This window comes from Mus caroli, unplaced genomic scaffold (genome assembly GCF_978045245.1).
Source record: "Mus caroli unplaced genomic scaffold, Mus_caroli_1 scaffold_8, whole genome shotgun sequence".
In the NCBI taxonomy this organism is placed as follows: Eukaryota; Metazoa; Chordata; class Mammalia; order Rodentia; family Muridae; genus Mus; species Mus caroli.
This window is the reverse complement of record NW_028227263.1, coordinates 102,800,481-102,815,296: the sequence shown is the minus strand read 5'-3', so window position 1 is coordinate 102,815,296 and position 14,816 is coordinate 102,800,481. Positions and strand designations below refer to the sequence as shown.

The window sequence follows — 14,816 nt, the reverse complement described above, 5'->3', positions numbered from 1 at the left end:
GTATCTAGTCCACAGGTGCTCGGCTCAGTCACTTCTTTTATTCAGTCCACAACTCCCCAGTCTGTAGGAGGGCATCACCCACATTCAGGGTAGGTCTTCGAATCCAATCTAGATGCCCCCTCAGAGGCGTGCCCAGAGTCTTGTCTTCTGAGTGACCTAGTTCCCATTAACTGAGTCCCTTCCACATCACAGGGCCTTCCTCTCCCTGGCCTAGTCACCTTCAAATCTGGCTCAGTAACCTCGGGATTTCACTGAATGCTGTGCACGCAGACCTCATTGCCCTCGTCTCCTCACAAGACAGGAACATGGCCTGTCAAGCCAGTGGCAGCCAGTGTAATGGGGCTAGTAAAAAATCTATGTGATAAGCGGGACCATGTGGGCCACGGGAGCTAGCCGATACCAAAGATGGCTCTCCTAGGATTCCCGAGGATGAAGAGGAGAGGACCACTCTCAGGAGAGTGCCAAGAACTCAGAGTGTGACCAGTGAAGGGGACCCATGTGTGTCCCTGGTGTGCCTGGCGCAGAGGAGAGGATGCAGAGAGAGCAGTGTGTGTGTGTGTGTGTGTGTGTGTGTGTGTGTGTCTGTCTGTCTGTCTCTCTCTCTCTCTCTCTGTGTGTGTGTGTGTGTGTGTGTGCACACTGATGTCACTGCAGTCAGAATTGCACCTTGGATAACTCTGGCCACCAACTGGAAAGGAAGATGTTGGGGGAAAAGCAGAAGCCAAAATAGAGGACAGGCATTGATTATGATCCGCTGAGCTGGAAATTTAGAACGAAGTGTTCCTGTGGGGTTGCAGCCCCTACTCATCTGACCACTGAACAGAGTCTCACATATGACAGGCAGGTCCTCTACCACTGAGCCACACCCCCAGCCCCTCACTACAGGTTCCAGACAAGGGTCCTACCTCTGAGCCATATCCCAGCTCCCTACTGGGGGATGCTAGGCAGGGACACTATCACTGAGCCACACCCCCAGCCCCTCACTGGATTAAACATAGTAGTAGGTCCCAGCTTCATTATTTCCTGGTCTCTGGACCTGCCCGCTCTGGCACCCCCAGATGTGGGCTTTACTAATCTCCCAGCGTTTCTCTACCTAATCAACCAAACCAGATTAAACATCAATTGGGATTGGTGATCCCAGCACATACCTGTATTCTCAGCTACTCAGGAGGCTTGGCTCCAAGTCGAGGCCTACAAAGCAAAATCCTGTCTCAAAAACCTCCAAGGTTTAAAGTTTAATCATCTATAATGTTGTACACATAGAAAAGTAGATTGAGAGGGGGAGAGACGCCTGGACACTTAAGAGCACCTGCTGCCCTTGCAGAGAGCCTGGGTTCCATTCCCAGCATTCAGTTCCAAGGGATTCAATGCCCTCTTCTGGTCTGTGTGGGTAACACACACACACACACACACACACACAGAGGGAGGGACAAACACTTATACACACAAAATAATTTTTCTATAAAGGAGGAGAATGAGTGGGTGTGTCGAAAGGCTAACACGGCTGAACTGTGTCTTCCAGTCTTTACTTGCTATATAGATTTCCTTAAAAGGAGCACAGATGATCCCCACCACTAGGAAAGAAGGGCTTGGGAATGCTTGTTCTGTCTGTGGTTCTGACTTGGCACCAGCCTTTGCAGTGTGTCTTGACAGATCCTCTCTCCACTTTCTCCCCCTTCTCTGTCCCTTACACTTGAAATCTCAGTCCAGACTCCAGCCACTTAACTTACCACAGTGAGTGAGAGTTTCTGAGTTTTCTTCTTAAGGGCTATGGGTATGGGTGGGGTTGAGACTCATAGCCCAGGGTGGCCTCCAACTCACAATAATCCCCCTGTCTCAGAGTCCTGAGTGCTGGGATTAATTATATGCATGAGTCCCCATGTTCTGCTCTCTCGTCCCTCCTCATCTCTTTCCCAGTAAAACCACAACAGCTCCAAGAACTACCAAGGTGCCTAGGCTGTTCGCTGACTTCATGAATGTCCCCATGAAATGTGCTTGTGGTTCAGTGGCACAAGTGAGGAGCTGGGGGTGTGACTCTGTGATCAGATGAATCTGAGAGCCCTCCAGACTCCGGGTTACCCAGTACTAAGAAAAAATGGGTGTCCTACACAGAGTTCTGAGAGGGGCTGATTTAAAAGTCGTTCTGCTGCAGAAGGGCAGCTCCGCTCTCATAAACCCAGAACCAAGGGTGACACAGCCACATGGGCACCTCACACCCATGAGGGACACAAGCAAGACATCCTCCAGAGCAGGGTGGAAAGGGCAGATGAGGACTTGGCCGTGAGAGGTAGTAGGCCAGTACTTAGAGCCTCAGGGAACAGCAGAGACACAGGCTCGGAGGCAAGAGTGAGCCTGCGGTTCCGAGGAGCTTGTCAGGACATGCGATAAGGAGGAAGCATGACGGAAGGGGAAAGGTGATAGCCATGGAGGATGAACTGCTTCAAGCCAGGACCGTGCATGGTCCCTTAGGGGACCTTGAGTTAGGATGCAGTTGGTAGATTGCCTGCCTGGCATGCAGAAAGTCCCGGGTTGCAGCCCCCAGCACTGCTGCATAAATCACATGCTGGAGAGCCTGTAATCTCAACACCGGGTAGGTGGAAGCAGAAAGATTTGGAATTCAAGTCATCTGTGGCTCCGTGTGAATTCAAGGCTAGTCTGGGCTACATGAGACCCTTTCTCAATATATATTTTTTTAAAGTTTGTATGGGACATCTCTGTCCCTGGTCATCTAGGTATGCAGTTTGTAAGGGGTAGGCGAATATTGTGGCAAGCTGTGAACGATGAAGTGTCAGGTTTGTGGGTCTAAACACCCTTACAGGGAATGGGGGCAGGTGGAGGTAGGGATAGAGAGGAGGAGATATAAAGAGTTCAAACACTGAAGGTGAGGCTTCAGGGCCAATGACCTCGAGCTGCCTCCTGCAGGTGCTGCTGCGATGAAGGCTTTGGGTTAGTAGGCCAGAGCTCTTCTCCCTAGGGTGGCATGCCCTCAAAGCCCATGAAGACCCCATCAGGATCCCAATGTGAAGCGAAGGCTCAGGAAGCTCCAACAGCATGAGGGCACGTTCATGGACTCTTGTCAGCTAACTGCCTTCTGCCACCCTCCCTTCCTGAGGGATTGACCCTGGACGATGGTCAGGTGACAGGCCCCACAGCAAGGAAGGCAGGGCAGGGTTGGGAGAAGACTGTGGTTACAACCACAGCCTTGATTTATCTGTCCATCAAAACAGCCAAGAAGAGGGGGCAGGCCCACCCAGCTCAGCACCCAACAACCTACATAGTGAGCCTCCTCTCTGCCTTTCTGAGCAGTGAAATTTTAGGACTGTTGAAGGGTGAATGACAGGGGCAGATGGAAAATATCATGGACTATAGTAAAGGCACCAGTAAGTCAGGCTTGGAGGTGCGGGCCTGTCATTCCAGAGACAGAAGCCTGGAGATCAAAGGTTTAAGGCCAGTCTTGGGTGCTTAATGAAACCCTGTCTCCGAATACAAAGTAAAAAGACAGCTGGGAATGGAGGATAATGGTAGAGCACCTACCTAGAATCCCCCAGTGAGCGACTGGGGCATGGCTCAGTGGTTATTGACCATCTAGAATCCTCCCGAGAGGCCGGATGTGGTTCAGTCACAGAGCCCCTGTCCAGCATGTGAGAGGCCCTAGGTCTTGTCCTTAGGCCCACATACTGATCGCTGAGTCGCGTTCTCCTGCTGTGAACTGGAGCGTCCTGCTGCTCCCACGCTTGTCAGGTGCATTGACACTGGTCTCCCCGCAGGTGATCCGCACGGACACATTCAAGCACCTCCGGCACCTGGAGATCCTACAGCTGAGCAAGAACCTGGTGCGCAAGATCGAGGTGGGAGCATTCAATGGGCTGCCCAGTCTCAACACACTGGAACTCTTCGACAACCGGCTGACAACCGTGCCCACGCAGGCCTTTGAGTACCTGTCCAAGCTCCGGGAGCTGTGGCTGCGCAACAACCCCATCGAAAGCATCCCATCCTATGCCTTCAACCGTGTGCCCTCACTGCGCCGCCTAGACCTGGGCGAGCTGAAGAGGCTGGAGTACATATCGGAGGCGGCCTTCGAGGGGCTGGTGAACCTGCGCTACCTCAACCTGGGCATGTGCAACCTAAAGGACATCCCCAACCTCACAGCACTTGTGCGCCTGGAGGAGCTGGAGCTGTCCGGGAACCGGCTGGACCTAATTCGCCCCGGCTCCTTCCAGGGCCTCACCAGTCTGCGCAAGCTGTGGCTGATGCATGCCCAAGTGGCCACCATCGAGCGAAACGCCTTCGACGACCTCAAGTCGCTGGAGGAGCTGAACCTGTCCCACAACAACCTGATGTCGCTGCCGCACGACCTTTTCACGCCCCTTCACCGCCTGGAGCGTGTCCACCTGAACCACAACCCCTGGCACTGTAACTGTGATGTGCTGTGGCTCAGCTGGTGGCTGAAGGAGACAGTGCCCAGCAATACCACATGCTGCGCACGCTGCCATGCGCCCGCCGGCCTCAAGGGCCGCTACATCGGTGAGCTGGACCAGTCGCACTTCACCTGCTATGCCCCGGTCATCGTGGAGCCACCCACAGACCTCAATGTCACCGAGGGCATGGCGGCTGAGCTCAAGTGCCGCACAGGCACATCCATGACGTCGGTCAACTGGCTGACACCTAATGGCACGCTCATGACGCACGGTTCCTATCGTGTGCGCATTTCGGTGCTGCACGATGGCACACTCAACTTCACCAATGTCACCGTGCAGGACACGGGCCAGTACACGTGCATGGTGACAAACTCGGCAGGCAACACTACTGCCTCGGCCACGCTTAACGTGTCGGCTGTGGACCCCGTGGCTGCGGGAGGGCCCGGTGGCGGGGGTCCAGGGGGTGGGGGCGGTGCAGGGGGCGCGGGTGGATACACCTACTTCACCACGGTGACCGTGGAGACGCTGGAGACGCAGCCGGGGGAGGAGGCCCAGCAGCCCCGAGGTACTGAGAAGGAGCCCCCGGGGCCCACGACTGATGGCGCGTGGGGCGGCGGCCGGCCTGATGCTGCAGCCCCGGCCTCGGCGTCCACCACGGCACCGGCCCCGCGCTCCTCGCGACCCACGGAGAAGGCTTTCACGGTGCCCATCACGGACGTGACGGAGAATGCGCTTAAGGACCTAGACGATGTCATGAAGACCACCAAAATCATCATCGGCTGCTTCGTGGCCATCACCTTCATGGCCGCCGTGATGCTGGTGGCCTTCTACAAGCTGCGCAAGCAGCACCAGCTGCACAAGCACCACGGGCCCACGCGCACTGTGGAGATCATCAACGTGGAGGACGAGCTGCCCGCCGCCTCCGCTGTGTCGGTGGCTGCGGCCGCCGCGGTGGCTGGAGGCGCGGGCGTGGGTGGGGACAGCCACCTGGCCCTTCCGGCGCTGGAGCGAGACCACCTCAATCACCACCACTACGTGGCGGCCGCCTTCAAGGCGCACTACGGCGGCAACCCGGGAGGCGGGTGCGGGGCCAAGGGCCCCGGCCTCAACTCCATCCACGAACCTCTGCTCTTCAAGAGCGGCTCCAAGGAGAACGTGCAAGAGACACAAATCTAAACCCAGGCGCACGGGACGCGGGACGCCTGCCCGAGATGCTCCTGCTTGCCGAGCAACCCTGGCGGCGCCTGCGGGTCCTGCAATGGGAAAGGACCTGGGGACCAGGAGAGGTGGCCCCGCCCTCCGCCTTGCCGCGTCCTCTGCCCCCCTGCCCTGCCCACCACCTTCCAGGGGTTGAGGAGCTTCTTCGAGGGGTACCCTTTTCCCCTCATCCCAACAACCCTCCTTTTATGGCTCTTTCTTTTTTTTCTTTTCTTTTCTTTTTTTTTTTTTCTTTTGCAGTTTGACGCCTGTCCTTCCCTCCTACTCCTTCACCCTCAAAACACAAGAGACAGACAACTTCACCAGAGCCCAGGGGGCAACTCCGACAATGTCCCCAACAGCGAGCTCCACTCGCGGCCCTGGCCGGCCCACCCCAACCCACAGACTCTTTTGATACTGAAGGGAGGTTTGCGTCAATCACTACCTGCTCTGTAATTACTTTAAAAAAAAAAAAAAAAACACGGAAAAAGTAAAAAAAAAAAAAAAAAAAATTTTTTTTTTTTTGGTCATGAAAGTATTGAAGAGAAACAGGGCACAAAGCTCCTGAGGGTGGGACGAGGAGAGGATGGGCAGCCAGCGATGCTGTCCTCCCAGGAGGGGAGAGTTACTCCAAAGTTACAGCTCTGGGACTCTCCATCCCCGAGATTCCAGAGAGGAACAGGCTCACCCAGTACATAGCAGCACGGCTCCATCTCCCCATCTGCCCTTCCAGGAATGTGCTGGGGGTTCAGTAGCTGCCCTTCTGTGTCTCTGTCTCCATCCCTATGTGTAGCTGTCGTTCCTTTCTGACTCTGGTGCCTCCCCCATCACACACACAGCACACAATCCAAGCCAGAAGGGACCTCAGAACCAACTGTGGGATAGTGGGGGGGGGGGGTGTCTGTGGGCCACAGCGTGGGCAGGAGAGCTACACCCCAGCCTCCCCGGCTTGTTCCATGTGTGCCTCCCCAGAAACGGGAAGCCATCATGCCGCTCAGAAAGTTGCACAGCAGCAGAGCCTCTCCTAACGGGACAGTCCGTCTGCAGGCACGGCTGCCTAGGAAGCAGCACTGACGGTCTGGGGGACACTAGTGAGCAAGTGGTTGTGTCCCCACAAGAGAGTCCCCTCCACTTCACACGCATCCCTGGCTACTTGGGAGACAGAGTCTGCACAAGGGAGGTGCACAGAATAAACAGGTCTGAACCACATGAGGGACATGGTAAGCAGACCAGGGACATGGAGGGCAAAGTCACCTGCAGTGTCTGCAATTACCAAGGAGAAAAATGTGCAGCCAGGCCAGAGCTAGTGTTAAAGTGGGGACATTAGTGACATCTCTGCATGACCCATGTGTCCAAGGTTTAACCTCCAGACAGCTAAAGTTACCCGGGAAGTTTGAGAAGGCCTAGGGAGATAGAAAGGTAGCCAATCAGGCACACAGCACATGGACCCTGGGCTAGCCTAATGCAGGCTTGGCCTGTCGTCCACACATAGCACAACTAGACCCTCTGTGGACAGGGAAGGCCCCAGAGTGCACGCCTCTACCAGAGATGGGGAGCAGGCACCTCCCCTCCAGCTCTTTGCACCCTGTGTTCCTGCCCTCTTCTCCCTGTCCCCACTTCTTCCTGATGTTTCTAACTGGCCCCACCCCTCCATCTTCTCCCTTCCTCCTCAGTGCTAAGTGGATTCTTTATCTGTGACAACTGTCAGGTTCTGGCCCCATCTCCTTCCCCACCCGGCTCCTCTCTGCTGATGGAGCCTGGGACAGTGCTGTTGCGCATGCACTTTAGGTTCTCCATCTTTTCTGCCTTCTCCGCAACCATCTCGGCTAGGATCCTGGTTACCATGGCAACACTGCGGCTGTACCAGGTGGCAATGGGGGCAGGGAGCTGGCCTGCTGCATCCTGCCATGTCCCATGCCAGGCCTGCCAGCCAGTGGCTGGGCTCATCCTGGGACACTCAGACTCCCCAGCCATGCAGGTCCCTTCTTCGTGGGCGGGATAGAAGACAGGAGGGGGTCAGGGGACCAAGAATACAAAGAGGCTGGAGATTGTGGCCTCAAGGTGGAATGAATGGTGGACAGTTAAGGTGAGCTCAAGGACAATTAGACACTGGAGTGAAGAAGGGGACTCCAGCCAGGACTGAGGGGCACGGAGGACTGGGAAAGACAGGACACAGGTGAGGCCTGCAGGACCACATACATTCCAGCCAGACCTTTCCAGTTAGACTTTAGAGGGGGGGAAAAAAAGGAGATCAAGAGGTTTGTAAGGGGCCTGGTGGGAGACCTTAGTTTCTGTCCCCAGTTCTTCCCCTATCCCAAGGAAAATGCAGTCTCCATGACAACCTGCTGGCCAGACTGAGGAGGGGGGCTGTAAAGGGAATTTTCTACCTCAGCAGGAATGGGAGAATGTGGGCTGCTCAGGAGGCCGTGGGGTAGTGGGCACACAGGGCCATGCAAGGCCTAGCTTCCAAGCCACCATGCCAGCCAGCGCAGGAGGGCAGAGGGCTGGAAAAGGACACCCTCCCCATCCTGCTCCCTCCCTCAGTGGAGAGAGTCAGGGGTCAAAGTCCAAAGATCATTCACTGTCAGGCCTGGTACAGGGGCCAGCAAGCACAGCAGATCCCCCACAGCAGGGTACCTTGTTAAAGACCATGGCCTCCAGTACGCTCCCTCAAGTTCCTTACAAGGTGGGGGTGGTGGGCTATGGCCGCCTGGGTGAGTAAGACCTGGCCTGGGGCCTCTTTCTATGCCCCTGTTCTAAATGTTCCAGAAACATCTCTGCTTCCATCTATCTTTCACCCCAGCCTGCCAGCCCAGCCTGCCTTCTCCCACTCACTGGGCCTCCCTCTGTCTCTCTGTGTCTCTCCCTCTGAGAGAGTATGTATCTCTGGGTATCTGCCTCTCTCTAGGTCTCTGTCCTTTCTCTGGGTCTCCAAGGTCTGTCTGTCTCTGTCTCTCCCCCCCCCTTCCCCCCTTCTCTTTCCCATCTTCTGTCTGTCTTTCTTCTTGCTCTCATCTCTCTGTGTGTGTCTGGGTCTTTGTGTCTCTGTCTCTGTGTGTATATGTCTCTGTGTATGTGGGGCATCTCTGTCTCTCCTTCTTTCTAGGTTTCTATGTATTCTGTTTGTATGTCTGTCTGCCTCTCCGCTCTGGGCTTCTGACTGTATTCTGTCTCTAGGTCCCTGTCCCCCTCCCTCATCTCCCTGACTTGGGGGGGGGGTGTCTCTCTCCTTTCCTTGGATCCCTAGCCCTCCTGTCTCTGCAGGACAGTCCCTTGTGTCCCGCCTTCTGGCTCAGGGATCAGAACTGGGCCTAGAACTTGTTTTTGTGTGGAACCGTGACCCTGGACGGATGGCAGGGAGTGTGCCCCCTGCCCTGCAGCTCCGAGACCTCACTGCCCTTGAGGAAAGGTCAGCGACCCACAGGAGCCTCCCCAAAGCTGCTTCCTGCCTCCCTGTGTCAGGCAACCCTTTGACCCTTTCTGAGTCTCAGAGCACATAAAGAGAAACTAGAATGCACCCACTATCCCACTCCCCTCCCTCATATCCCTCCAAACCCTGAGGACCTGAGAGACAGGAGACCTGACTCTTCTCCAAGGCCCTCCCCCTCCATGTCTCTCTTCCTAGGCACCCTGACCTTGTGGTAGAAGTGGCCCACCCCAAAATAATCCATGAATCCGGGGCACAAATCCTTCACCATGCAAACCTCCTGGTGAGCCTCCTTACCTCTCAGTGAGTCCCTCTCTGTGTTGGCTGCATCCCACCCTCCAACAGTAATCTGGGTCTTGGCCTTGCCTCTCTCTACCATCCGTGTCCCAAGGTGGGATCCCCCTCAGCTCTGGCTGACCAGACCACAGAGCAGCAGCTCCTGGAGGCTTCAAAGCGCTGGGGCCACACTGTGTTTGTGGCCCGAGGGGCCCTATGGGGCAGTGAAGACATCAGCAGACTGGATGCAGCCGGAGGCCTCCAGGTGAGGACTGTCTGGGCTGCCAGACAGAACATGTAAGAGTCTCAGTCTCCTGACCCTGCCATTGCTTCCAGAGCCTTCGAGTCACCATGGCCACACATCCTGATGGCTTCCGGCTGGAGGGACCCTTGGCTGCAGCCCACAGTAGTGGGCCCCGCACAGTGCTCTATGAGGGCCCTGTGCGTGGGCTCTGCCCCTTGGCCCCCCGAAACTCTAACACCATGGCAGCCGCTGCCCTGGCTGCCCCCAGTCTAGGCTTCGACCGTGTCATTGGGGTGCTTGTGGCTGACCTTAGGTAAGCACAGGGCGTAGGTGGCACAGCTATGTACACTCCGGATGGACTGACTGCACTTCTCTGCCGGCTGCAGCCTCACCGACATGCACGTGGTGGATGTGGAGCTGCTAGGACCCCCAGGGCCTTCAGGTCGCAGCTTCGCAGTGCACACCCACAGAGAGAACCCAGCCCAGCCTGGAGCTGTCACCGGCTCTGCTACTGTTACAGCCTTCTGGCACAGCCTACTGGGTGCGGCAGGTCCCTCCAAGGGTCCCTTGGCGTTTGTGCTCGGCAGAGCTCACATGTTGGGTGTCCCACCCCAGTTTTCTGTCTTTGCTCATTCTTAGTTCTCACTCCCAGGCTCTATGAGCCTCTCTTTCCCCGCCCCACTTTCTCTCAGCGTCTGGGTCCCCCTCTAGGTCTCTTCATCCACATGCCACATCTCTTTCTGAGTATCCTCTTTGGCTTGTACCACATTACCTTTTCCAAAACCCACGTCCACAATGGCCACCTGCATGTGTCTGTGTTGTCATCCTAGTTTTTCATTCTCCCCACAGGCTGCTGTCAGCTCTCCTCCAGACCTGGGATCCACCTCTGCTGAGTCTCCTCCCCTACTACCCTTACTGTCACCTTGACAACTTATGGGTCTCAGTAAACATCAGAGTTCAATTCAGCCCGCTGTTCTCTTTCGCCTCTTTGGTTCCTTGTCCCTACCTCTGTGTCGTCACGCTTCAGCTACACACTGAGTATGACGCCATAGCAGCAGCGTGTGCGCTCATACACAAACCAGCTCCCTGAAAGCTATCGCGAGATCACTCGTCACTACAACTCCCAGAAACCTCTAGGCAGCAGTGAGCCCTGGGAGAGAACTAGAACTGGCTGCGTTGTCCGATGGGAGTTGTAGTCCCAGGCGGCAGAGCAGCCCCGGAGGACTTCCGGACTGCGCGTCCTATTTAGACGCCCTACGGAGGCCTTCGGGAATCGCAGTCCGGCGCGCGCAAGTCGTCGGGAGCTGTAGTCCCTTTCGCCTGCTCAGTCAGCGTGGTACCACCCGGTCGCTGCCTAGGGAATGCGAAAGCGGCCGGTCCCGGGGAGCAGAAAGGCCGGCGGGGTGAGGGCCAGGCAGGCGACAAGCAAAGGCGGGTGGGAGCGTGCCTGGTTGCCAGGTGACAGGAAAGGGAGGGGGGGCTCCTGTTGCTTAGTAACTGGTAGAGGGCCTCGTTGCCAGGTGAAGGGAGGAGAGAACCCTGGTTATTGACGAGGGGAAGTCTTTCGTTGCTAGGCGACCAGAAGAGACCCTGTTACCCAGAGACGGGAAAGGAGGAGTCCTCCATTGCTAGGTGATCAGAAAACGGACCGGGATACCCAGAGGGTGGGGTTGTTCTGTTGCTTGGGAACTAAAAAGGTATTGTTTCCTAGGGACAGAAGGGGTGGTAGTCCGTTGCTAGGTGATGATAATCCGGACCCTTTTGCTTGGAGACATGTAGTGGGGGTGGGTCTCTATTGCCAGGTGAGCAGATGAGAGCCTCTACTCCCCCCACTCCCAGGACTGGGCTCTAAAGGTGTCTCTGTGCTCTGGAGACAGCCTAGGAAATAGGGTCAGGGCCTCGCGGCCTCCTTAGCTAGCCCCAGTGCCCATCGCAATGGCCATTGCCCAGGGACCCAGGAATCTAGAGAACCGGATGAGCAAGATCCTAGGTGCCTAACACCTCCTTGTCCCACCCCCCCCCCCCCCGCAGGAGCTGAGGAGGGCATGTCTCAGGCTCCGGAAGCGAGGCCGAGTCCACCCTCAGTGTATCACGAGAGGCAGAGGCTAGAGCTGTGTGCTGTCCACGCTCTCAACAACGTCCTCCAAGAGCAGCTCTTTAGCCAGGAGGCTGCCGACGAAATCTGCAAGAGGTGACTGCCATTGTTCCTGGCCCTGGAAGAGCAGGGCTCAGAGAGGCACGGGAGCCGTCCTGGGACCCTAGCAGGGCCAGGGCTTGGATCCAGGAGCTGTTGCCTGCCCTCCCACCTGCTGCTTCTCACAGCCTCAGCCCAAGCTTTGGCCTTAACCTCTCTTATCTGAGCCTCTGTCACAACCTCCCAGCTGTCTGTTTTTCTTCATCCTACACACAACCCCGCAGCTGCCTCCCCCTCCTCTGCTTCTATCCCTCTTTGGTTCCCCAGTGCTCCTAGGGACTAGCCCTGGGCCTTCAGGCTGAACTCCAAGGCCTTGTGTGCTTGGGTTCTTGCCTACCTTTCTGCAGCTTCATCCTTTACTGCTCTCCTAGGCCTCCAACAGGCTGTTCCCGTGTTGCACAAGGCATTTTTTTTTTCCTTCTTGGTCCCTTTGTTTGCGCCTCACAATTTCAACCATCACTTTTGTAAGAAACTTTTCTTGAATCTCTCTCCCCATTCCCACCTCTAGGCCACAGGGTGCTTCTATGGGCACATAGACACCCCAGCCTGTAGTCCTTGCCCAGATCCACAGGCAGCCCTTATCTGAAAACTTCAGACTTACTTAGAACATATGCATCTTTCTCCAGCTCTTCCTCCAGGGACATGCTGAGCAGCTCGAGCTGAGGCAGATGTCACAAGGGGGAGAAGGCTGGGAGAGCTGCAGACATGAGTGGCTCCCTCTTGGCACTGCTCACCAAGGGTCCAGGCCTACAGAGGGGCAGGGCCACAGAGCTGGGGAGAGCTAGAGGGAAGGCTTGGGCACAGGGACATCTGAGATGGGTGGTTGCTAAGAGCTGGTGCTGAGGCTATACAGGGCCTGCTTGCCACTGGAGGAGGTGGGAGTCTGTCCTGGGATGATAGGGCACTAGGGACACCTCTGAGCAGGGTAGGGCAGGGTGTTCCCAAAAGAAAGAGGCACTTTGTATTCAGATATGGCGGCATGAATGTGACTGTCACCCAGGGACTCTGAGCAGTGTTGGGTCTGAAGGCTCCTCTACCAGAAGAAATGACATCTGAAGCTGGTCTGGAGAGAGACCGTGACGAGTGGGAAGGATGGAGGGGCAGGGACTTTGTCCAGGGCACTTGGGAGTCATGGGAGAAGTGGGAAGGGGGCAGGGCAGCTCAGGGCTCCTGGAGGTTGAAGGTAGGCTAGAGGAAGAGACTAGAGGCTGGGAAGGGTTTCTGAGTGGGAAAAAATAAAGCCTTAGCCAGTCTAAGAGTACAGGGCTCAGGGGTGGAGGGAGAACAGGATGTTAGGATGATAAACTGTGTGGGGGTTGAAGAGAGAATCGTTAAAGGCTAGGCTCTGGGCCTCTCCTATCATGTGGGAAGGTGGAGGCCTTTCCAGGATTTCAAACTTTGGCTCTGCCCCCTCCTCCCCAGGCTAGCCCCAGATTCCCGGCTGAACCCCCATCGCAGTCTCTTGGGCACCGGCAACTATGATGTCAACGTGATCATGGCTGCCCTGCAGGGCCTGGGCCTGGCCGCTGTGTGGTGGGACAGGAGGAGGTAGGGCCTAGGCTGTGGGCTGCACTGCCTCTGGGCATGTGGGATGACACAGAGGGTGGCTTGAAGGGAGCCAGGGAGGCTATGGGTGATGGGGTCTGACTGAACAATGGGATGAACTTATAAACTTGGTACCAATCCAAAGGGTAGCCAAATGAGTAACTTATGATTAGGGTCAGAAAGATAGAAGTTAGTCAAGAGTAGTGGAGCCATCTTGTTGGCCCAAGGCAAGGACTGAGCTGGAAGCCAGCCTGGACTGCATATGGAGAGCCTGGCTCAAAAGGACAAACAACAAAAAGTTGAGGCTCTGGGGTTCCATTGGCAGAAGGCTTCCCCGTCACATATGAGGTCAGGATTCCATCCCCAGCACTCCATAAACTGCTGTAGTGGTGCACATCTGGGATACCCAAGACCCTGCCTAAACAAACCAAAGCTGGAGTTGACAGATAAGAGGTTAACGGGTCAGTGAGTGAATAGACGCTCATTCTGGGGAAAAAAAGCAGGATCCAAGTGCCTCTGTGGCCCGCAACCCAGACCTCAGTGACTCTGGGGCCTCATGCTATATCCCTCCCCTCCCCAGACCCCTGTCCCAGCTGGCCCTGCCCCAGGTACTAGGCCTGATCTTGAACCTACCCTCTCCTGTATCGCTGGGGCTGCTGTCCCTGCCACTGCGCCGCCGACACTGGGTGGCCCTACGACAGGTAGATGGCATCTACTATAATCTGGACTCAAAGCTCCGGGCCCCTGAAGCCCTGGGGGACGAGGATGGAGTCAGGTGAGTGGTGAAGAGAGTAACAGGCTGGGGCCAACACTGGAACTGCCCTGCAAGGAGATGGACCCGCCTGGACTGCTGAAACCTCAGTCTTCCACTCTCCCCCTCAGGACCTTCCTGGCAGCTGCCTTGGCCCAAGGCCTGTGCGAGGTGCTATTGGTGGTGACCAAGGAGGTGGAGGAGGCCGGCTGCTGGCTGCACACAAGCTGATCTGCTGCCTGCTCCCACAGTCCTAAGTGTCCAATGCCTGGAAGGGCCTGCAGTTCCAGGCCTCAGGAGGCCTGCACCCTGCCCTAGGGTCCCCACTCCCCCGACCACTGCTGCCTCAATAAATCTGCTCTTTTGTTATCTGTGCCTGGGCTCAGCTCCTGGGGATTGCTCTCAGTCACAGGCCAGTACCCATAGGGAGACAGAAACCAAAAACCAACATGTTGCCTCCCAAAATCAGAATAATATAAGCAGAAGCAGGGATCACTCCACTTTAAGGTTTAGACCATCAGTGATAAGGACAGTAGTCCCCAAAGATGACCATGGGTCCAGCAGCCTGTGACCATACCCCTTGACTTCCCAGGCACAGGGGGAACTAGACAGCAGACAGGACTGGCTATAATTGGCTCCCTCAGGAACAAAGTCCCTGGATGTGTTGGGTGGCTGGGTGAAGTCACCTTTCAAAGCAAGAGAAGGCCAGCCCAGGCAAGGTATTTACCACTGTGACAGTGGCTTGGACACTCCTCACAGCAACC

At 56.2% G+C, this 14,816-nt stretch overlaps 3 protein-coding genes across 7 annotated transcripts in view; all 3 read left to right on the top strand.

Annotated features, from left to right (window-relative positions):
• The window catches only part of Lrrc4b (leucine rich repeat containing 4B), a 33,007-nt gene extending 26,914 nt beyond the window's left edge, over positions 1-6,093 (top strand). For both annotated transcript variants that reach the window (XM_029480203.2, XM_021168530.3), the window contains exon 3: positions 3,768-6,093. In XM_029480203.2, the coding sequence (XP_029336063.1) occupies positions 3,768-5,594 (1,827 nt within the window). In that variant the 3' untranslated portion in view covers positions 5,595-6,093. The remainder of the gene's footprint in view (positions 1-3,767) is intronic.
• A 2,089-nt stretch (positions 6,094-8,182) lies between these two features.
• Aspdh (aspartate dehydrogenase domain containing) lies at positions 8,183-10,527 on the top strand. 2 transcript variants are annotated; one of them, XM_021167199.3, is made up of 7 exons: positions 8,183-8,329; positions 8,880-9,024; positions 9,241-9,325; positions 9,434-9,583; positions 9,655-9,875; positions 9,949-10,103; positions 10,412-10,527. In XM_021167199.3, the coding sequence occupies exons 1-7, from the start codon at positions 8,266-8,268 to the stop codon at positions 10,453-10,455; spliced, it is 864 nt and encodes a 287-aa protein (XP_021022858.1). In that variant the 5' UTR covers positions 8,183-8,265; the 3' UTR covers positions 10,456-10,527. The 2 variants fall into 2 exon arrangements, with proteins under 2 accessions (XP_021022858.1, XP_021022859.1); XM_021167200.2 differs by having other exon boundaries at positions 8,210-8,275.
• Positions 10,528-10,604: 77 nt separating this feature from the next.
• Josd2 (Josephin domain containing 2) lies at positions 10,605-14,421 on the top strand. Of its 3 annotated transcripts, none has more exons than XM_021167203.3 (6): positions 10,605-10,965; positions 11,137-11,194; positions 11,594-11,753; positions 13,179-13,304; positions 13,882-14,076; positions 14,184-14,421. In XM_021167203.3, the coding sequence occupies exons 1-6, from the start codon at positions 10,924-10,926 to the stop codon at positions 14,281-14,283; spliced, it is 681 nt and encodes a 226-aa protein (XP_021022862.1). In that variant the 5' UTR covers positions 10,605-10,923; the 3' UTR covers positions 14,284-14,421. The 3 variants fall into 3 exon arrangements, with proteins under 3 accessions (XP_021022862.1, XP_021022864.1, XP_021022863.1); XM_021167205.3 differs by having other exon boundaries at positions 11,083-11,194; XM_021167204.3 differs by lacking the exon at positions 11,137-11,194.
• Positions 14,422-14,816: the final 395 nt, after the last annotated feature.

Coding starts and splice junctions, on each gene's coding strand:
- Josd2 (XM_021167203.3), top strand. CDS start 10,924: ATGCGAAAGCGGCCGGTCCCGGGGAGCAGAAAGGCCGGCGGG. Junction 10,966..11,136: donor GGAGCAGAAAGGCCGGCGGG/GTGAGGGCCAGG, acceptor TTTCGTTGCTAG/GCGACCAGAAGAGACCCTGT. Junction 11,195..11,593: donor GAGGAGTCCTCCATTGCTAG/GTGATCAGAAAA, acceptor CCCCCCCCGCAG/GAGCTGAGGAGGGCATGTCT.
- Aspdh (XM_021167199.3), top strand. CDS start 8,266: ATGGCCTCCAGTACGCTCCCTCAAGTTCCTTACAAGGTGGGGGTGGTG. Junction 9,876..9,948: donor GTGCTTGTGGCTGACCTTAG/GTAAGCACAGGG, acceptor TGCCGGCTGCAG/CCTCACCGACATGCACGTGG. Junction 10,104..10,411: donor CTTCTGGCACAGCCTACTGG/GTGCGGCAGGTC, acceptor TTCTCCCCACAG/GCTGCTGTCAGCTCTCCTCC.